A 23,953-nucleotide genomic window follows, 5' to 3' on the forward strand; every position below is an offset into this window, starting at 1 on the left:
TTTAAGAATTACATTTAAAGTAAGTTTGTCCCTTTAAAAATATCATTAATCCTCATGATAAACATTCAAGTTTCACGTAGAAGTAACCAATGCTTGGACAGATTTGATAGCCATACCTAGCAAACTATAGAAACTGGATCTTCTAACTTTTTTAATTGGTTATTATGTTTATATACTTTTCAAATGTTATCCCCCCTCATGGTTTCCCAAAACCCTCCCCACTTCTCCCTCCTCCCCTTGCCTCCACAAGAGTGCCCCCCCTCCCACACATCTGCTCTGCCCTATCATTCCCCTAAGCTGCGGCATCAAGCCATCACAGGACCCAGGGCTTCCCCTCTCCTCGATGCCAAAAATGGGCATCCTCAACCACATATACAACTGAAACCATGGTTCTCTCCATGTGTACTCTTTGGTTGGTAGTTTAGTCCATGGAAGCTCTTGTGGTCTGGTTAGTTGATATTGTTGTTCTTCCCATTGGGTTGCAAACCCCTTCTAACTCTATTATTATTATTATTATTATTATTATTATTATTATTATTATTATTGATTTTATTGGATATTTTTAATTACTTTTCAAGTGTTATCTCCTTCCAAATCTTTTATGAGGGTATCCCCCCCATCCATCCACCCCTACCCGCCTCCCCACCCTGACGTTTCCCTACACTGAGGGGTCCAACATTAGCAGGACCAAAGGTTTCTCCTCCCATTGGTGCCCAAGAAGGCCATCCTCTGCTACATATGCAGCTGATGCCATGGGTCTTTGGATTTTGGTTTAGTCCCTGGGAGCTCTGGTTGGTTGGTATTGTTCTTATGGGGCTCCATACCCCTTCAGCTCCTTCAATCTTTTCCCTAACTCCTCCAATAGGGACCCCTCTCTTAGTTCAATGGTTGGCTGCAAGCATCACCTCTGTATTTGCTCTGACAAAGCCTCTCAGGAGACAGCTATAAGGCTCCTGTCAGTATGCACTTCTTGGCATCAGCAATGTTATCCATCACCAAATCCTTTAGCCTGAATGCCCTATTGATGTCACTCACACAATCACACTTGAATCCAGTTTCACATTGATAGGTCTATGACCTCAAGCAAATAACTTGACATTTTTGCTTCTTCAGGTTCCTCATCTGGAGCATGGAGATAATAACAGTGCCTGGAATGAGGGCGTTCTAAGAAATAAATACATTAACATATACAAGTTCCCAGATAGTACCAGGCCCTAAGGGAAAAACACTCAATAAGTATGCACATGTTTACACATGCAAAACACTCTGCAGTTTATCGTTCCACCCCTTTTTGAAATATTATCAGAATATGATAAGAAGATGCATATTGAAGATGCTTTAACACAGTTATAAACACTTGAATAAATATCTAGTCCTCAAATGAAATTAAACTGAATGTTAGCACACCCTATTATGAGCAGATGCAGGTCTCAGGTTGGCTGTAAAAGCAATGCAGTGAATTCAAGATTCCACAGTAGATATTTTCATTGTCATGTTGAATTCTTCTCTTGGTTCTTATCATGCTCATACACATAGCCATACCCGACTCCCCACCCTGACACACACATACATATATATGTGCATGTACGTGCACGCACATACACAAACACACACACACACACACACACATACACACATACAAAATATCCTATTGCTTATTATACTTGCTCAAAAAAATACTTTGACAATTAGTGAAATGGCAAAAGTCTATGTGATCACAAAAGAATAATGTTTGAATTCTATCTTGGAATTACATAACATAGAATTAAAGATTTTATACAGCATATCAGAGAACAAGACTTCCTCTATGTCTCTCTTAAAAATAATTTACCTTTGCCTCACAGTATTACATTATGTAGAATGTCCATTCTATTCTACATTATTTTCTTATAAATCTTAACCCAGGCTTACTTCTAGATGCACTATAGGGACATGAGTTAATTCAATCTCTGGTCCCTTTCCCAAGCCATTGGCATCAATGATTCAGCAGGGAATCTGGCTTATGCAATATGGTATGTTGTTCAGCTGCCTACTTTGATATTATTCCAAAAGAAATTTAACTCAACATCTTTTCAACTATTAGAATAATAATGGCGAAAGAGACCCATGTCCTCATAAAGCCATATTATTGACATCAAAAATATAGCTTAGTGTTAAGTTATCCATAGACCCAAGATTTCTGTTCTTAGAGTATAAAACTTCAGAGGGCTAATGCCTATTGGTTCAACCCAGAGAACTTAGACTTCAGAATATCATAAATCTGTAGAAATCAGTTTTTCAAAAAGCTAATCATATTAGTAAAACTTTCTTTTGTCATGATCTAAAAGATTATAATAACTCATTATCCACCACCAATATCACCATAAACCCAAAACAGAAATGAAGCCAACATCTAAGGGATATAATGTCTGATTAAAAGTAGTCACTAACACACTCAAACTAATAGAAGAAAAACTAGGGAAGCATCTGGAACACATGGGCACTGGAAAAAATTTCCTGAACAAAACACCAATGGCTTATGCTCTAAGATCAAGAATCGACAAATGGGATCTCATAAAACTGCAAAGCTTCTGTAAGGCAAAGGACACTGTGGTTAGGACAAAACGGCAACCAACAGATTGGGAAAAGATCTTTACCAATCCTACAACAGATAGAGGCCTTATTTCCAAAATATACAAAGAACTCAAGAAGTTAGACCGCAGGGAAACAAATAACCCTATTAAAAAATGGGGTTCAGAGCTAAACAAAGAATTCACAGCTGAGGAATGCCGAATGGCTGAGAAACACCTAAAGAAATGTTCAACATCTTTAGTCATAAGGGAAATGCAAATCAAAACAACCCTGAGATTTCACCTCACACCAGTGCGATTGGCTAAGATCAAAAACTCAGGTGACAGCAGATGCTGGCGAGGATGTGGAGAAAGAGGAACACTCCTCCATTGTTGGTGGGATTGCAGACTGGTAAAACCATTCTGGAAATCAGTCTGGAGGTTCCTCAGAAAATTGGACATTGAACTGCCTGATGATCCAGCTATACCTCTCTTGGGCATATACCCAAAAGATGCCTCAACATATAAAAGAGACACGTGCTCCACTATGTTCATCGCAGCCTTATTTATAATAGCCAGAAGCTGGAAAGAACCCAGATGCCCTTCAACAGAGGAATGGATACAGAAAATGTGGTACATCTACACAATGGAATATTACTCAGCTATCAAAAACAACGAGTTTATGAAATTCGTAGGCAAATGGTTGGAACTGGAAAATATCATCCTGAGTGAGCTAACCCAATCACAGAAAGACATACATGGTATGCACTCATTGATAAGTGGCTATTAGCCCAAATGCTTGAATTACCCTAGATCCCTAGAACAAACGAAACTCAAGACGGATGATCAAAATGTGAATGCTTCACTCCTTCTTTAAATGAGGAAAAAGAATACCCTTGGCAGGGAAGGGAGAGGCAAAGATTAAAACAGAGACTGAAGGAACACCCATTCAGAGCCTGCCCTACATGTGGCCCATACATATACAGCCACCCAATTAGACAAGATGGATGAAGCAAAGAAGTGCAGACCGACAGGAGCCGGATGTAGATCGCTCCTGAGAGACACAGCCAGAATACAGCAAATATAGAGGCGAATGCCAGCAGCAAACCACTGAACTGAGAATAGGTCCCCTATTGAAGGAATCAGAGAAAGAACTGGAAGAGCTTGAAGGGGCTCGAGACCCCAAAAGTACAACAATGCCAAGCAACCAGAGCTTCCAGGGACTAAGCCACTACCTAAAGACTATACATGGACTGACCCTGGACTCTGACCCCATAGGTAGCAATGAATATCCTAGTAAGAGCACCAGTGGAAGGGGAAGCCCTGGGTCCTGCTAAGACTGAACCCACAGTGAACTAGTCTATGGGGGGAGGGCGGCAATGGGGGGAGGGTTGGGAGGGGAACACCCATAAGGAAGGGGAGGGGGATGTTTGCCCGGAAACCGGGAAAGGGAATAACACTCGAAATGTATATAAGAAATACTCAAGTTAATAAAAAAAAAAAAAAGTAGTCACTAAGATATATGCACATGCACATATGTGCTTATAGATGTATGCATGTTGTATGGATAAGAATTTATGCACAATTATCACTTTAAATTGTACCATATATTATATCAGTAAAATGTTTAGCAAATGTCTTGCAAGAGCTATAGACCAGCACTTAGGAAAAGTTAGAATCACTAAAGAGACGCAGAACAATGTGAAAGGGTTGTTTTTATATTTTCCAAACTCCAATACCACAGTTACTCACTCCTACATCTTTTAAAACAGAACCATTTTGCTCCTTTTCAAGAAAACGCCACCTTGGTACACTCCTCCTTTTACTGCTGACGTGGCTTTTGTTTGAGTAAACAACTGCGGCCAGTTGCCCAAGATCTCAAAATGACCTGTGGGAAAATATATTTGTCCCACTAGCAATTTCAGGTGCCTGTAAACAACACATCCCATGACGTCACTAAAGATCCCAAACCAAACCTTCAAGAAGCCTTGGATTTAACATGTTTGTCAGGCAATGGCAATGACGTAGGACAAGTAGAAGAATCCCACAAATGATGGAGTTCAGGCTTAGAGTTAACTAGGGCAGCTAAACATTCTGTCCATGGGATCGTGCTTCCTATTAATATTCTTATTAGGCCAACCCAACCAAATATTCATAAATCCAGTCTCATATTCAGAAACAAAAGTGTTCCATACCAGCCTGAGAAAGTGATTTAGTAGCTAAAATAACAATTTGCATGTACCAGTTTTGGGTCCATTTATTCCTCTCTCATACCTATAGAGTATTTTGTGATTAGAAACAATGATGACTAAAAGTTACCTGTGTTTCCTACACCGGTTGATCTATGGGTGCAGGTAAATAAATATTTGTAAAAGTTAGATTTGCTCTGAATTTTGTTCTGCATTATATGACACACTGTAAGGAAAAAATATAATGAGATAATTATAGTCGGGAGTCAAAAAATAAATGATACTGTGAAGGTTATTTGAAGACAGTACATATACTTTCTGTATAAGCAGAAGGTTTTCACAGAAAATGAGGTAGTTAGACACATTCAATGTTAAAAACGTGATGCAGGTTTTGTGAGGTGTCAGTAGAGGAAGAGGACGAGGAGGAAGAGGAAGAAGAAGAGGAAGAGGAAGAGGAAGAGGAAGAGGAAGAGGAAGAGGAAGAGGAAGAAAAGCTGCAAGGGAATAGATGCCTGAAACAAAGGACCAATTCTTAATAAACACAGGACAGAAGGATGGCAGTCGAACCCAAAGAAAATTAGCAATTTCTTTTCCAGACTCAGATGGATATTTGCTTCTGCCAAATACCACTCTCCAGTCAGTCTACTGTGGGGACCAGGATGTTTGGGATAAGCCCCAAATACAACATCTTAACATCAAGGATGAAGCAAAAGAAATCAAATCATCTGAATTCAGAGCAAAATATTACTTGAAAACTATACGCGATTTACATATCCTCCCGCATCCCGTAGCCCTACTCACATTATAATTCACCCATAAATCATTATCTTCTCAGCATTGCAAAAGACTACCTCAAGGCACACCACATTTTGATATTCAAAACTTGTATCTATTGTTGCTTCATTGCTGTGCAATTTAAGAGAACAGCCTTGTGACTAGGAGTCAAGCTGTCAACATGTCAGAATCAACTGTATTCAAAGGTAATAGCTAATCAGTTGTATTAACAAAAGTAAAACAGAAATAAGAGATTTAGTCATGGGGCTGGGGATTTAGCTCAGTGGTAGAGCGCTTACCTAGGAAGCGTAAGGCCCTGGGTTCGGTCCCCAGCCCCGAAAAAAAAAGAACCAAAAAAAAAAAAAAAAGAGAGAGAGAGAGAGATTTAGTCATTAATCATATCTATCTTTTCTCATGTATTTGACTGCAGGTATGTAGTGAATGTGTATTTCATGCTAGCCCTTATGCTAGAGCCAGCTACACACAAATAAGTCATAGGAACATATCCCAAAATTTCATCTTCTTGATCTGAATACATCTTTCCTCTATTCTTAAAATATGGTTACTTTGTATGCTAATTTTATCTCACTACTAAATACAAAATTACTTTAGAATAGAAATTCTAAAACAAACTTCCTATGTTGTTTCCATGTGACTTGCAGATATATGCATTTAGTAAAGTCTTTTTAACTATTAGTAAGCATTAGAAGAGGAAGAATGACACCACAGTGGCTATTTTATTTATGAATTATGTTCTAGTGTAACATGACTCACAGTCTAGCTTCATATTTCATTTTGGCTTAAACTCCGGTATGTGGAGTTGAGTGATTCAATTCAGATATGTATTTTCTTGCTTTATTGTCTGGGCCAAGTTACTTAATGCCCTGTTTCCCCACACACACTCCCTCTCTCCTCTCTCCTCTCCTCTTTCTCCTCTCTCTTCTCTCTCCTCTCCTCTTTCTACTCTCTCCTCTCCCCTCTCCCCTCTCCACTCTCTCCTCTCCCTCTCCCCTTTCTACTCTCCTCTCCTCCTTTCTCTTCTCTCTCTCTCTCTCTCTCTCTCTCTCTCTCTCTCTCTCTCTCTCTCTCTCTCTCTCTCTGTTATTTTATTTATTTACATTTCAAATGTTTTCCCCTTCCCAGTTTCACCTCTACAAAATGGGATACATTGGCCCTATCCCTGTTTCTATAAGGGTGCTCCACAATCCTGCCTCACCACCCTAGCATTCCCCTACACTGAGGCATCAAGCTTTCACAGGACCAAGGTCTTCCCCTCACATTGATGTCAGATAAGGAAATCCTCTGCTACATATGCAGCTGGAGTCATGGGTCCCTCAATGTGTACTCTTTGGTTGGTAGTTTAATCCTTGGGAGCTCTCGGGGATCTGCTTGGTTGATATTGTTCTTCCTATGGGGTTGCAAACCCCATCAGCTCCTTCAATCCTTCCCTTAACTCCTCCATTGGAGTCTCCATGCTCAGTCTGACAGTTGGTTGAAAGCATCTACATCTGTATTGGTCAGGCTCGGGAGAACCTCTCAGGAGACAGCTATATCAGGTTCCTGTCAGCAAGCACTTCTTGGCATCAGCAATATTGTCTGGGTTTGGTGTCTGCATACGGGATGGATCTCCAGGTGGGACAGTCTGTGGATGTCCTTTCCTTCAGTCTCTACTTCACTCTTTGTTCCTGTATTTCCTTTAGACAGGAGCAATTCTGGTTAATATTTTTGAGATGGGTGGGTGAAATATCCTATAAATATCTATTAAATCCATTTGATTCATAACTTCTGTTAGTTTTATTGTGTCTCTGTTTAGTTTCTGTTTCCATGATCTGTACATTGGCGAGAGTGGACTGTTGGAGCCACCCACGATTATTGTGTCAGTTTCAATGTGTACTTTGAGCTTTAGTAATGTATCTTTTACAAATGTGGGTGCCATTGCATTTGGGGCAAAAATGTTGAGAATTGAGAGTTCATCTTGGTAGATTTTTTTCCTTTCATGAATATCAAGTGTCCTTCCTCATCTTTTTTGATAAGTTTGGCTGAAAGTTGATTTTATTAGATATTAGAATGGTTACTCCAGCTTGTTTCTTGGAACGATTTGTTTTGAAATTTTTTTTCCAGCCTTTTACTATGAGGTGGTGTCTGTCTTTGTCTCTGAGGTGTGTTTCCTGTATGTAGCAAAATGCTGTGTCCTCTTTATGTATCCAGTGTGTTAGTTTATGTCTTTTTATGAGAGAATTGAGTCCATTGATGTTACGAGCTATTAGGGACCAGTGCTTATTGCTTCCTGTTATTTTGTTGCTAGAGGTGGAATTATGTTTGTGTAGCTATCTTCCTTTGAGTTTGTTATAAGATTAATTTCTTGGTTTTTCTTGGGTGTATTTTTCTTCCTTGTGTTGGAGTTTTCCATCTGTTATCCTATGTAGGGCTGGACTTGTGGGAAGATATTGTTTATATTTGGTTTTATCATGGACTATCTTGGTTTTTCCATATATGTTAATTGAGAATTTTGCTAGATATAATAGTCTGGGCTGGCATTTGTGATCTATTAGGGTCTGTATGACATCTCCCCAAGATCTGGCTTTTAGCATCTCCAATCTCTGTTGAGAAGTCTGGTGTAATTCTGATAGGTCTGACTTCGTATATTACTTGACATTTTCCCCTTACTGCTTTTAAAATTCTTTTTTGTTCTGTGCATTTGGTGTTTTGATTATTATGTGACAGGAGGAGATTTTTCTGGTCCATTTATTTGGGGTTCTGTGGGCTTCTTGTATGTTTATGGGCATCTTTTTTTAGGTTAGAAAAGTTTTCTTACATAATTTTGTTGAAGAGGTTTTGGCCCTTTGAGTTGGGAATCTTCACTCTCTTCTATACCTGTTTTTTTGGGTTTGTCCTTTTTATTGTGTCTTGGATTTCTTGGGTATTTTGAGTTAGGAGCTTTTTGAATTTTCTTTGACTGTTGTGACAATGTTTTCTATGGTATCTTCTATACCTGTGATTCTCTTTTTTTTTCCTCTTGTATTCTGTTAGTGATGCTTGCATTTATGACTCCTGATCTCTTTCTTAGATTTTTCTATCTCCAAGGTTGTCTCCCTTTGTAATGTTTTTATTGTTTCTATTTTCATTTTTAGATCCTGGATGGTTTTGTTCAATTCTTTCACCTGTTTGCCTATGTTCTCCTGTATTTCTTTAAGTGATTTATTTATGTCCTTTTTTTTTATTAACTTGAGTATTTATTATATACATTTCAAGTGTTATTCCCTTTCCCGGTTTCCGGACAAACATCCCCCTCCCCCCTCCCCTTCCTTATGGGTGTTCCCCTCCCAACCCTCCCCCCATAGTCTAGTTCACTGGGGGTTCAGTCTTAGCAGGACCCAGGGCTTCCCCTTCCACTGGTGCTCTTACTAGGATATTGATTGCTACCTATGGGGTCAGAGTCCAGGGTCAGTCCATGTATAGTCTTTAGGTAGAGGCTTAGTCCCTGGAAGCTCTGGTTGCTTGACATTGTTGTACTTTTGGGGTCTCGAGCCCCTTCAAGCTCTTCCAGTTCTTTCTCTGATTCCTTCAACGGGGGACCTATTCTCAGTTCAGTGGTTTGCTGCTGGCATTCGCCTCTGTATTTGCTGTATTCTGGCTGTGTCTCTCAGGAGCGATCTACATCCGGCTCCTGTCGGTCTGCACTTCTTTGCTTCATCCATCTTGTCTAATTGGGTGGCTGTATATGTATGGGCCACGTGTGGGGCAGGCTCTGAATGGGTGTTCCTTCAGTCTCTGTTTTAATCTTTGCCTCTCCCTTCCCTGCCAAGGGTATTCTTTTTCCTCATTTAAAGAAGGAGTGAAGCATTCACATTTTGATCATCCGTCTTGAGTTTCGTTTGTTCTAGGGATCTAGGGTAATTCAAGCATTTGGGCTAATAGCCACTTATCAATGAGTGCATACCATGTATGTCTTTCTGTGATTGGGTTAGCTCACTCAGGATGATGTTTTTCAGTTCCAACCATTTGCCTACGAATTTCATAAAGTCGTTGTTTTTGATAGCTGAGTAATATTCCATTGTGTAGATGTACCACATTTTCTGTATCCATTCCTCTGTTGAAGGGCATCTGGGTTCTTTCCAGCTTCTGGCTATTATAAATAAGGCTGCGATGAATATAGTGGAGCACGTGTCTCTTTTATATGTTGAGGCATCTTTTGGGTATATGCCCAAGAGAGGTATAGCTGGATCCTCAGGCAGTTCAATGTCCAATTTTCTGAGGAACCTCCAGACTGATTTCCAGAATGGTTGTACCAGTCTGCAATCCCACCAACAATGGAGGAGTGTTCCTCTTTCTCCACATCCTCGCCAGCATCTGCTGTCACCTGAGTTTTTGATCTTAGCCATTCTCACTGGTGTGAGGTGAAATCTCAGGGTTGTTTTGATTTGCATTTCCCTTATGACTAAAGATGTTGAACATTTCTTTAGGTGTTTCTCAGCCATTCGGCATTCCTCAGCTGTGAATTCTTTGTTTAGCTCTGAACCCCATTTTTAATAGGGTTATTTGTTTCCCTGCGGTCTAACTTCTTGAGTTCTTTGTATATTTTGGATATAAGGCCTCTATCTGTTGTAGGATTGGTAAAGATCTTTTCCCAATCTGTTGGTTGCCGTTTTGTCCTAACCACAGTGTCCTTTGCCTTACAGAAGCTTTGCAGTTTTATGAGATCCCATTTGTCGATTCTTGATCTTAGAGCATAAGCCATTGGTGTTTTGTTCAGGAAATTTTTTCCAGTGCCCATGTGTTCTAGATGCTTCCCTAGTTTTTCTTCTATTAGTTTGAGTGTGTCTGGTTTGATGTGGAGGTCCTTGATCCACTTGGACTTAAGCTTTGTACAGGGTGATAAGCATGGATCGATCTGCATTCTTCTACATGTTGCCCTCCAGTTGAACCAGCACCATTTGCTGAAAATGCTATCTTTTTTCCATTGGATGGTTTTGGCTCCTTCAAAGTAACACTAGAGATAATCTGATGGCGAGAGGCAAGCGCAGGAACCCAAGCAACAGAAACCAAGACTACATGGCACCATCGGAGCCCAATTCTCCCATCAAAACAAACATGGAATATCCAAACACACCAGAAAAGCAAGATCTAGTTCCAAAATCATTTTTGATCATGATGCTGGAGGACTTCAAGAAAGATGTGAAGAACTCCCTTAGAGAACAAGTAGAAGCCTACAGAGAGGAATCGCAAAAATGCCTGAAAGAATCGCAAAAATCCCTGAAAGAATTCCAGGAAAACATAAATAAACAAGTAGAAGCCCATAGAGAGGAGACACAAAAATCCCTGAAAGAATTCCAGGAAAACATAAATAAACAAGTAGAAGCCCATAGAGAGGAGACACAAAAATCCCTGAAAGAATTCCAGGAAAACACAATCAAACAGTTGAAGGAATTAAAAATGGAAATAGAAGCAATCAAGAAAGAACACATGGAAACAACCCTGGATATAGAAAACCAAAAGAAGAGACAAGGAGCTGTAGATACAAGCTTCACCAACAGAATACAAGAGATGGAAGAGAGAATCTCAGGAGCAGAAGATTCCATAGAAATCATTGACTCAACTGTCAAAGATAATGTAAAGCGGAAAAAGCTACTGGTCCGAAACATACAGGAAATCCAGGACTCAATGAGAAGATCAAACCTAAGGATAATAGGTATAGAAGAGAGTGAAGACTCCCAGCTCAAAGGACCAGTAAATATCTTCAACAAAATCATAGAAGAAAACTTCCCTAACCTAAAAAAAGAGATACCCATAGACATACAAGAAGCCTACAGAACTCCAAATAGATTGGACCAGAAAAGAAACACCTCCTGTCACATAATTGTCAAAACACCAAACGCACAAAATAAAGAAAGAATATTAAAAGCAGTAAGGGAAAAAGGTCAAGTAACATATAAAGGGAGACCTATCAGAATCACACCAGACTTCTCGCCAGAAACTATGAAGGCCAGAAGATCCTGGACTGATGTCATACAGACCCTAAGAGAACACAACTGCCAGCCCAGGTTACTGTATCCAGCAAAACTCTCAATTAACATTGATGGAGAAACCAAGACATTCCATGACAAAACCAAATTTACACAATATCTTTCCACAAATCCAGCACTACAAAGGATAATAAATGGTAAAGCCCAACATAAGGAGGCAAGCTATACCCTAGAAGAAGCAAGAAACTAATCGTCTTGGCAACAAAACAAAGAGAATGAAAACACACAAACATAACCTCACATCCAAATATGAATATAACGGGAAGCAATAATCACTATTCCTTAATATCTCTCAATATCAATGGCCTCAACTCCCCAATAAAAAGACATAGATTAACAAACTGGATACACAACGAGGACCCTGCATTCTGCTGCCTACAGGAAACACACCTCAGAGACAAAGACAGACACTACCTCAGAGTGAAAGGCTGGAAAACAACTTTCCAAGCAAATGGTCAGAAGAAGCAAGCTGGAGTAGCCATTCTAATATCAAATAAAATCAATTTCCTACTAAAAGTCATCAAAAAAGATAAGGAAGGACACTTCATATTCATCAAAGGAAAAATCCACCAAGATGAACTCTCAATCCTAAATATCTATGCCCCAAATACAAGGGCACCTACATACGTAAAAGAAACCTTACTAAAGCTCAAAGCACACATTGCACCTCACACAATAATAGTCGGAGGTTTCAACACACCACTCTCATCAATGGACAGATCATGGAAACAGAAATTAAACAGTGATGTTGACAGACTAAGAGAAGTCATGAGCCAAATGGACTTAACGGATATTTATAGAACATTCTATCCTAAAGCAAAAGGATATACCTTCTTCTCAGCTCCTCATGGTACTTTCTCCAAAATTGACCATATAATTGGGCAAAAAATGGGCCTCAACAGGTACAGAAAGATAGAAATAATCCCATGCGTGCTATCAGACCACCACGGCCTAAAACTGGTCTTCAATAACAATAAGGGAAGAATGCCCACATATACGTGGAAATTGAACAATGCTCTACTCAATGATAACCTGGTCAAGGAAGAAATAAAGAAAGAAATTAAAAACTTTTTAGAATTTAATGAAAATGAAGATACAACATACCCAAACTTATGGGACACAATGAAAGCTGTGCTAAGAGGAAAACTCATAGCGCTGAGTGCCTGCAGAAAGAAACAGGAAAGAGCATATGTCAGCAGCTTGACAACACACCTAAAAGCTCTAGAACAAAAAGAAGCAAATACACCCAGGAGGAGTAGAAGGCAGGAAATAATCAAACTCAGAGCTGAAATCAACCAAGTAGAAACAAAAAGGACCATAGAAAGAATCAACAGAACCAAAAGTTGGTTCTTTGAGAAAATCAACAAGATAGATAAACCCTTAGCCAGACTAACGAGAGGACACAGAGAGTGCGTCCAAATTAACAAAATCAGAAATGAAAAGGGAGACATAACTACAGATTCAGAGGAAATTCAAAAAATCATCAGATCTTACTATAAAAACCTATATTCAACAAAACTTGAAAATCTTCAGGAAATGGACAATTTCCTAGACAGATACCAGGTATCGAAGTTAAATCAGGAACAGATAAACCAGTTAAACAACCCCATAACTCCTAAGGAAATAGAAGCAGTCATTAAAGGTCTCCCAACCAAAAAGAGCCCAGGTCCAGACGGGTTTAGTGCAGAATTCTATCAAACCTTCATAGAAGACCTCATACCAATATTATCCAAACTATTCCACAAAATTGAAACAGATGGAGCACTACCGAATTCCTTCTACGAAGCCACAATTACTCTTATACCTAAGCCACACAAAGACACAACAAAGAAAGAGAACTTCAGACCAATTTCCTTTATGAATATCGATGCAAAAATACTCAATAAAATTCTGTCAAACCGAATTCAAGAGCACATCAAAACAATCATCCACCATGATCAAGTAGGCTTCATCCCAGGCATGCAGGGATGGTTTAATATACGGAAAACCATCAACATGATCCATTATATAAACAAACTGAAAGAACAAAACCACATGATCATTTCATTAGATGCTGAGAAAGCATTTGACAAAATTCAACACCCCTTCATGATAAAAGTCCTGGAAAGAATAGGAATTCAAGGCCCATACCTAAACATAGTAAAAGCCATATACAGCAAACCAGTTGCTAACATTAAACTAAATGGAGAGAAACTTGAAGCAATCCCACTAAAATCAGGGACTAGACAAGGCTGCCCACTCTCTCCCTACTTATTCAATATAGTTCTTGAAGTTCTAGCCAGAGCAATCAGACAACAAAAGGAGATCAAGGGGATACAGACCGGAAAAGAAGAGGTCAAAATATCACTATTTGCAGATGACATGATAGTATATTTAAGTGATCCCAAAAGTTCCACCAGAGAACTACTAAAGCTGATAAACAACTTCAGCAAAGTGGCTGGGTATAAAATTAACTCAAATAAATCAGTTGCCTTCCTCTATTTATGTCCTTCTTAAAGTCCTTTATCATCATCGTGAGGTGTGATTTTAAGCCAGAATCTTGCTTTTCATGTATGTTGGAGTATCCAGGTCTTGCTGTGGTGTGAGAACTGGGTTCTGATGATGTCTTTCCATCTGGTTATCTCTGGTGTGAGCCAGCTCTGCTGTCTCTGACTAGAGTTTGTCCCTCGGGTGAGCCTGTGAGCCTGTAAGCCTGTGAACGTAGAGCACAGATGAAAACCAGAAGCCCTCAACTTCTCTTATTAGGTAAAAATAAACTTTATATTTCAATTATAGTTGATGATATAGGTATTTCTCTGAGAGGGTAACTTCATTCTCAAAGTTCTGAAACTTTCTTTTCCTTTTTTTCCTCCATTTTTTATTTTTTTGAGACAAGGTTTCTTGACAAAACCTTGGATGTCTGATAACTTACTCTGTAGACAAAGTTGACCTGGCACTCCCAGAGATCTGCATGGCTCTGCCTCCTCAGTGCTAGGATTAAAAACGTTACAGGCATAGGCGAGTGCTGCCCTATGGTGTTTCTAACCATAAACCCAAGCAAAGTTTAGTTGATTAAGAAATTGAATTTTACCCATGCTTCAGGAGAGGAAAGCAAGGAGAAGGAATGAATTACAGTTGGCAACATTTCAGTGTTTTAAACTTTTGTATTTAATTTTTAAAAACCAAAATGAAATTTTTGAGGAATTTACATGAGCTAGCCATGCTCTGTATCTGAGCTTTTATCTTAACCATGAAAAAAAAAAACAGAATTCCAATGACATTTTTCATGTTTTTACATGTTACAAAGATACTGATTTCTTACTGTATAAGCCACCAAACTTCATTGATGCCACTCAATGAAAACTTTTTCCACACTCATAAAAGACTCAACTACTCCACCCAGTTTCTTAAGAATTGCAATGTTCTGCAATTTTGAAATATGTCTTCAGAAGTGACCTCGGCTAGTAACATTAAAATAAGGATAAACTAAGGAATATTGGATAGGCTAAGTAAAGAAATAGCACTTCGTTTTACTACGTACTTTATGTTAACTAGAACTTAGCCATATTTGTCTGCAAGAGATATGAAAATGTAAAATTGCCATGGGGAGCTGGAAAAGAAAGTGAATAGTCTTTACCACACTGACAATAATAGTAAAATATTTCTAAATCATTTATCAAATTTAATAAAAGTTAGTCTTTATTTTAATTAAAAGATTTATTTATTTTATGTATGTGAGTACACTGTAGCTGTCTTCAGACACACCAGAAGAGGGCATCAGATCTCATTACAGATGTTTGTGAGCCACATGTGGGTTTTAAGTAAACTTTATTTTAAAAACATAACTTGAATATAAAGTAAACATCACACACCAAAATTAACCTAACCCAAAGTCTGTACATTTCAATGAACTTTTATCTAAAGAGTGAATAGCTAGATTTCGCTTTGCTTTTATGCAGCTCGACACTTTGTCACTTGATGGGAGTGCTTCCTCCATTCATGTTTGCTATGTGAAAAGAATCATGGGTTGACAGCTGCCAGGTTTTCTGTTTTCTTTGTCTTGGCTTTGCTTTCTGGGTATCTTTTATCTGGTCTAACTTTCACACTTTCTTTGGATTCAGTGAATGCTCTAGTATAATATTTTTATAACTTTAATGATTTTTTTTATTCTTGGATTCTCTTCATAGTTTCTTTGGTACATAACATAAATATACAGAGCTGGTTATGCTGCTCTGTGGTAGAGCACTTGTCTGCTGTGCATAAGCTGCTAGATTCAAGACACAATACTCATATATATATATATATATGGGTGTATAACTATATGTATGCAATATATGTCATAAATATACATTGTTGATATATACTTTATTTTTATACATAGAAAAACCCATTGAGCTACAGAACTATCTTCTCAATACATTATTCCTTCTTTTTGTGCTTTTATTGTTCTAATGTTGTATCCATATATCTTACAAATTTATAAGTATCATACTTATTTACATTAAATAACTATGTCTTTTTAAGGAGGCTAAAGGAAAGTATGCAAACTAAATGATTCATATGTACCATTAATATATGCACGCATGTATATGTCCAGATAAATGGACAGAGCAAGAGGGCCAGAGAAGTTTTATTTTGTTGAAACTCATTTATCATTTCTTGTTCTATTCATCAGTTTCTGTGGGATCTCACTGCTATCTCAATTCCTTTCCTTACTCTAATGTAGATTCATTCATATCTAAGTATTTTATGCCATTATTTAGTATGTGTCCATCAACACCATCAATAATAAACCTTCACATATTATATTATACAATATATTTTAAACTTATTTGCTAGAAAAAAAGAAACATATACATTATATTCTGATGATTGTATAATAAAGTCTTCCTTTCTTCTTGGGAGGGGAGATGACCGTATTTGAACTGCTGTTTGAGACTTTTAGACTGAAGAATTTTCTTTGGATTATTTTCCTAAGAGCTTTCTTCCGTTCATAAATTCTCCAAGTTATCATTACTTTCACAGTACCTTTATTTTGCATTCATTTTCTTTTACTCATAAATTCTCTCAGTTATTGTTTTTCTTGTAACATCATTATTTTACAGTAACTTTTCAATCCTGATTTTTTTCCCAATCCACAATTACTGATCTCTCTACATTTAGAATATGTGTCCTTCTGGACACCATCATGTGTGCTAAGGGAGAGCCACCCACATCACCGCCGTCACTAGGGTAGGATGAGTTGCTTTTTCCTGCTCTTTGTCTTTATCATCCACAGTTTTACTATCACATTGATGGCAGTGGATCTATTTGCCTTATATCGTATTTTAGATAAAAATAAGCATCTAAATATGTAATCACTTCACATCAGAAACATTGCAAGAGCTGCCAGCAAATATTCCTATAATGTTTTACTAGAATTTTTCTATCTCCTTTCTTTCCTCTCAGCTTAAGTAACTGTTTCTGTTTTAAGTGCTATCTCACACTTTTTCCAAGTGACCCTAGTCATTTTCTTTTCTTTTTCTTTATGTCTGCATTTGGGAGCTTTGGATTGTATAAATCCTAACATTTTCTGACCCTTTTGACTTCCAATTTAAATAAACTTCAGAGTCTCCAAGCCAATTTTCTAGTTCAATTATTTCACACCCCTCTGAAAGAATATCCCTTTGTTACTCACAGTAGCCTTGAATTCATGGTCCTTCTGCCTCCATTTCCCATTTTCTGGGTTTCAGGTATGTGTCAGCATGCCCAAAATTTCCACTATCTTATCCTGCATTTCTCTTCGAGTCTTTTATTTGGTAAAATACTGCTACCATGACTATCTATCTCTTTCAAAAATGTCTTTTTGGCATTTTGTAATTTATTTATTTTTATTTTATGTGCACTGGTGCTTTGACTACATGTATGTCTGTGTGATGCTGTCAGATCCTCCAGAACAGGAGTTACAGACAGTTGTGAGCTGCCATGGGTGTGCTGGGAATTGAACCTGGGTCCTCTGGAAGAGCAGCCAATGCTCTTAACCACTAAGCCATCTCTCCAAGCCACCTTTACTTTTTGCATTTTGAACCTATTTGTAATATGTACATATGTTCATAATCGTATACTGACATTTGCCTTTGCTCTCTCTTTTTTTTTTTCTTTTTGGAGTTGGTTTTAAATTACTGTCCAAAGTCATTTGCTTTTATCTGAAAGAGCTTTATTTTTCTTCTAACGTTCATGTGTCTTTGCTAAGGCCAAGTTTTGGGTCATTCCCAAGGGCAGTTTCTCTTGCCAGCTCTCTCTTACTCTTTGAATAGGTTATGTTTTCCTATTTGTTTAGATAGCTCCTGGGCTTATTTTTTTACTAACATTTAAAACAACAACAACAACAGTAATAATAATAATAATAATAATAATATATTGCTGTATCCTCTGACCAAGAATTTATGTAGATGTATCTCTATGTATGTGTCTTTGTGTGTACATCTGTGTGACTACACGTGTATCTTTGTGCGTATGTGTCTGTGTGAGTCTTTGTGTATGTTTATCTATGTCTGTGAGTTTGTTTGCTCTGGTGGCTTCCCTGAACTACTTCCATAAGATCTGTGGTATCAGAACACAAAGCTATAAAACTGCTCATGTTTGCTCATATCAGCATTGGAATGACAGTAGTTACAGCAGGACTCTCCTATATGTCATCTTTCCTAGTCACTCTGGTAAGCTACCAGCCTTGATATTCATCACTCTTAGCTGCTCGTCCCATACTTACAAGGCAGTTGTTTTATTGCCTGTTATCCCAACAAGGCACAAGCTGTCCCATAACCCAACTCAATCAAAATCACTTTCATGGATGTATTTTTGAAGCCAGTCTTTGAGGTTTGGTCCGACCCCAAAAGGGCTCTTGTTAGTTGTGTACTTCTTTGCTTCTCTGGAAAACTGACCCTGACTACAGTTTAACCTGAAATTTGTAGAGCCACTGCTGTCGTCTATGCTTCAAATCACAGAAGCATTCCTTATTTTTCTTTTAGGACATATACATACATACACATACACATACACTTACACATACACATTCATTTACATAAGTCCCGAATTCCCCTGCTTTCAAATAACGTCAAGGATTTAAAGTATTGAATGCTTTGACATTTTGCATTTTTATGATCAAACTCTCCTCCTCAGTAGGTCATTGTTTCATAGCCAGCTGCAGAACAGTTCCTGTGTGTCTGTGTTTCATAAACTGGACTCTGGGTGGCACGGTAACCTTTAGAGATCTTGGCTTTTCTCTTCTACCGTGCAAATTAGGGTAAGGAGAACTGGGGCTGAGGTACTCCCTGCCAAGCCGAGTGCAATCTCCTTCCTGATGGTGAATAGTCAGTGGAGAAAAACATCTCCCTATCTCTTAGTCACAGTTGCATGAAAGTTAGCCTTTACACAGCAGCACTGGAGCTTGATGTGAAAGCTCACATCTCCTCAGGCCACCTTCAACCTGAAGTAAGGAGAAGCCCCATCTTTATAGCCACACCCACTCCTGAGGAAACTTTCTTGTGTTTCTGAGTGAAGAAGCTGGAAGAAGTAGGTTATGGCTTATTACCAGAGACTTTCATTGCTCTTTGAGGGTATGTAGTATTGAACAAATACTACATCATATTACTGTTCATAAAATTTCCAAACACTGTAAATTTGTAAATTTGTATTTCTTTGTTTATTTTTACCATGGAGTTCCCATGATATTATTAGGAAGATGGAGACACACCACACACACACACACACACACACACACACACACACACGCACGCACGCACGCACGCACGCACGCACACACGCACGCACAAACCAGCTCCTATAATGAATGCAGAACACTTTGACAGAGTTTTGTCCTCCATGTCATTCACAGTGATTTGTTTTTCTGCTCAGAAATCATTTAACTGCTGCAATATACACAGAGATAATCTCTCTGTCATCACTTAGGAAAGTTCATAAGCTCATCAGTGACAGTTCTTGATGATAATATGCAAAGCCTGCTTGCATTCCACTCCAGGCCAGTGAGCATCATTTTACCTCTAGCCTTCTGAATTCCATTGGCATTTTACCACCCCAGAATGGATTTCATAGCTAAGCTTCCTACCAGTAGAGTGAATAAGGCCTGAACCTTTCCTTTGCTATTCATCGTCAAATGCATTCTCCTTCTTAAGGCCTGATATAGCAACATAATTGAATGTGTGCCATGTTCCATCCATGGGCTACCTCATCTTAAAAGCAACTTTTCATTGATTTTAGATCTTTCTCTCTCTCCCCCCCCATCTCTTTCTCTCTTCCTCCCTTCCTCCCTTCCCCCATGTTTCTCTGCATGTGTGTATGTGTGTGTGTGTGAGTGCGCGTGCGCGCGCGCGCGCGTGTGTGTGTGAGTGTGTGAGAGTGTGTGTGTGTGTGTGTGTGTGTGTGTGTGTGTGTGTATACATGAACACCGAGGGCCTTTATTCCACGGCCTTGTGCACACTACACACAAGATAACTATGCTCTCTCCATACTCTCTAAGGAAAAAGAAAACCCTTCCTAAGTGGTTTTACTGAGTTTAATTTAATATAGGAATATTCCATCTGTTAAGAAATCATTTGTATATTTCCAGTGAAATAACATAATATTAAAACTATATGAAATATTTTTTCTATTAATCTATAAAGCAAATATTAATGGAGCTAGTGTGAGCAAGTCAATGTGACAAGAATTAGTACAGTTTGTTGCTAAATGTCTATCCACTGTGACATTAATTTCTAAAAGAGAAAGATTTTTTTGTTTGGTTCACAGACACATTTAAACTTAGCTTTCCTAATAAACTGTACAACATACAAAGATAAAATAAGAGCATGTTTCTTTTCAACCTGAAATAGCAGGAGATGATTTTACTAGAATGATCTTGCTGCCTGTTTGTTGAACTTTCTATGGAAAAATACAAATTGATAGCAGGGTTCAGAGTTAGTGTTTCAAGGGAGACACTGGTCATGCATCCCTACGTCACAAAAGTGCAAAGTGCTGATTGTTCCTGTCATGTACTTAAAAGATTTGGGTTAGGCAATGAGCCTGAGCTCACAATCTTGAAAGAATTCATGGAGCTCCATTTTGGAATCTTAAAAGCATCCATTCTTCAATAACTTTTCACCAAGTTATTGTAAAGTAAATATGTGTTGCTGTTTTTCCTTCTCAATGATCAGATTTCAATATCTTTCAAACAGCTTTAATACACTTTAATGAGTTCTTTAGATTTTAAAGCCAAAAGTTTAAGAATACAAGTATACGTTCAATGAGAAACTGCTGATCTTAGATTTTCTTTGTGTTTTCAGCAAAATAGGAAGGCAGAGGAGGACGATAAACTTGTCTTTAAGCCCTACCCAGAGCCACCACTTTATGTCTTCGTTTTCACATACATGGGATATGGAATTGGCATGCTGTTCGGCTATCTCAGAGACTTCATGAGAAACTGGGGAATAGAAAAATGCAACGCAGCTGTAGAGCGAGAAGAACAAAAAGTAAGTATGCTTGCATCCCCAGGTCTGTGTCAGTGTCTACCCCTCTCAAATAGTGATTCAGGCACAGACCCTAGAAACAAGGATATGTCCAGAAACCATTCACCAGAAAGTCCATTCATCTCCACTTACTACGTGGTCTCTGATGTATTTGTGGCCTTTTTGTTTGTTTGTTACAAACATTTATTGAAATACTATTAATTATCAGGTACAGAGTTTAAGTTTTCTTGTTCATTATCACATTTAACTTAGACAATATTTCCATAACCTGTATGATAAAAGATCATTTTAATCCTGAACCAATGAGAAAGACAGCAGTGGAAGCAAGAACACCGGGGAGGAATTCTGCTCTGCTTTTCTAGATTCAATATCTTTGTGGTCTATTCCAAAATAAAAATGTGTACCTTGGTGAAATGTGACATTTTAATTTCATGTAGAACAGGATTTCTCAACATTTTCACTACTGGTACGACTCATTAGATGATTCCTCTGGAAAGCCCTGTACATTGAAGGAATTCAAGCAGCATCCCTGACCTCCACACACTAAATTTCCCATTAGCACTGGCTGACACACATAGTAATGATCAAGTCACCGCATTTAGAACCAGTTACACGGCTATTTTTAAAGTATCCATATTGCCTTTTTTCTTTACTGAGCTAGAAAATAAATGTAAAGGTAATCAAAGATCTACCCTGTATGTATATATAATTAGTTCTTTGGGAAATTGATACACGTCTTGATCATATTCACAGCCTCAAACATTTCTTTTCACTTCCACAACCCTCCCTTACCCACACAATGTTTGTGTGCCACCCCCTGTCCCCACTTAACCCCTCAAGTGCAATTTGTGATGCCCAAATAATCTTGGATGTGTGGCCTTTTACACATGGAAATTTATCATGGTCAACTTACCAGAAGATGTGTGCTCTTAAAATCATCTGACTTTCCACCTTCCACAAACTATAAATAACCAGTAGTTCCTCAGCACTAGTGTGACTTCATCCCCACATTCCCTCTCAGTGCTGGAATTTGGTCTGTCTTGATGTTGTATGGGCCTTGTGCATGGTGTGACATCATACATGTCACTCCCTACTGTGTGTGGAAGGCACTGTCTTCTTGTAGTTATACACTTCCCTTGTTTTTGTTTGTTTATTTAGGATTCTTCCTCCCCAGTGATCCCTAAGTCTTGAGAGGAGAGGGTCCCTATATCAGTGCTCCATTTAGTGTTGAGCATTCTTCAGCCTCTCTTCCTCTGCACCTTGACTAGCTGAAGGTCTTTCTTGTGTTGATCATCATATACTACAAGGAGAGACATCTCTGATTTATGTCGAGAGATATATTACTCTTTGGGTACAATCTAAGAATAGAAAACTATTAGGACAGACATAACCCTCCCCTTCAAAGAGCTAACCATAAAATAGGATGCTGATAAGAAGCCAGATAAATAAGTAGAGGGCACTAGGAGAGATTTTAAGACTGCCTGACTTAAACGTGTTGCTGAGAAAAGGATCCTGGGATGAACAAAATTAAATTATGAACATAGACCAGTAAGAGGTAAGGCAAAGGGTAGATATTCTTTAAAAAAAGGGATAGTGATACAAGATGACCCAGGGATAAGAGGATAATCAAAAAATCAAGGAACTCCAGTGCTTGAGTATGAAGACAAAGTCCATGTGAAAGTCAAGTAGAGTCAGACTCTAATTATTTTATAATCCATGAATGTTTATTATAAGAAAAATGAGAAAATATTGATAGATGCAGAAGAATGTAGATTTGTAGATTTAGAAAGATTATTCTCTCTGCACTATGAAGAATGGAATGCAGAAAGAGGACAGAGGTACAAAAATATCTCTAGGTGAGACAGTGAGGCTAGGACCCAGGTAATGAAAACAGGGCAGTGATAAAAGATAAAGCTAAGAAATGTTGAAAAAGTGCCACAACAGTTGGCCTCTTGGAGAAACAGGGAGATAAAGACTGCACCCATGGTTTTGGTGTGGGCGGCTGTGCATGTGTCATCATTTACTCAGATGGGAGATAGAGAAGAAAGATTATTAGAAGTGCAAAGTGGCTGAGTCTTTGTTTCCAAGTTTTATTTAAAGAATTGGCTGCTAAATATATAAAGATAGACGTCAGGAGAAAACTCTCAAGGTAAATCTGTGGCATCCTCTATGAGTCTTCATCCTAGCCATCTGTACCAAAGCCAAAGAAGTAAATAGGATCTCCAGGGCATGTCTAAAATGGGCAAACAGACAAAAGAAAGATGAGATGAACTTTAGAGAATTGAATAGCTATCAGAGATGGACATTCAATTTAATTTATTTTGAATTCAAGAAACAGAAGCAAAGTTACACTGAAGAAGGCCTACAGTTCACTTCTTTATGAGTTGTGGAAGAGATAATGTAAAAGGAAAATGGAGTTGCAAGCCCCTTCAGCTCCTTCAATGCTTACTCTAATTCAACCCCATAAGAACAACAATACCAACCAACCAGAACTTCCAGGGACTAAACCACTACCCAAAGACTACATATGGACAGACCCATGGCTCCAGCTGGCATATGTAGCAGAGGATGGACTTGTTGGGCACCAATGGGAGGAGAAGCCCTTGGTCCTGCCAAGGCTTGTTCCCCCCATTGTAAGGGAATGGTAGGGTGGGGAGGCAGAAGGGCAGGTGGTTGGGGGGGGACAGCCTCATAGAAGAAGGGGGAAGGTGAATAGAATGGGGGCTTATGGATGGGAAGCCAGGAAAGGAAATAACATTTGAAATGTAAATAAAAAATATCCAATCAAAAAAGGGAAAATGGAACTGCTTTTGAAGATATTTACACAGAAATCAACTCTTGCTTGCAAGTAGGAAAATATAATAAGAGGGATGCCAAATGATCTCAAGTTTCCCACTTGAGCAGAGACACCAGTGACAATGTCACAGTCATTGCAGTGA

At 38.5% G+C, this 23,953-nt stretch overlaps 1 protein-coding gene and 1 long non-coding RNA gene across 2 annotated transcripts in view; one reads left to right on the forward strand and one right to left on the reverse strand.

Moving 5' to 3' along the window:
* LOC120101715 (uncharacterized) overlaps nt 1-23,953 on the reverse strand; it is a 120,750-nt gene that overhangs the window by 47,706 nt on the left and 49,091 nt on the right. The window lies entirely within an intron of this gene.
* The window catches only part of Sptlc3 (serine palmitoyltransferase, long chain base subunit 3), a 130,127-nt gene that overhangs the window by 16,876 nt on the left and 89,298 nt on the right, over nt 1-23,953 (forward strand). The window contains exon 2 of the mRNA NM_001106517.1: nt 20,832-21,017. Within this exon, the coding sequence (NP_001099987.1) occupies nt 20,832-21,017 (186 nt within the window). The remainder of the gene's footprint in view (nt 1-20,831; nt 21,018-23,953) is intronic.

The sequence above is a fragment of the Rattus norvegicus genome, chromosome 3, assembly GCF_036323735.1.
Source record: "Rattus norvegicus strain BN/NHsdMcwi chromosome 3, GRCr8, whole genome shotgun sequence".
NCBI classification, from domain to species: Eukaryota; Metazoa; Chordata; class Mammalia; order Rodentia; family Muridae; genus Rattus; species Rattus norvegicus.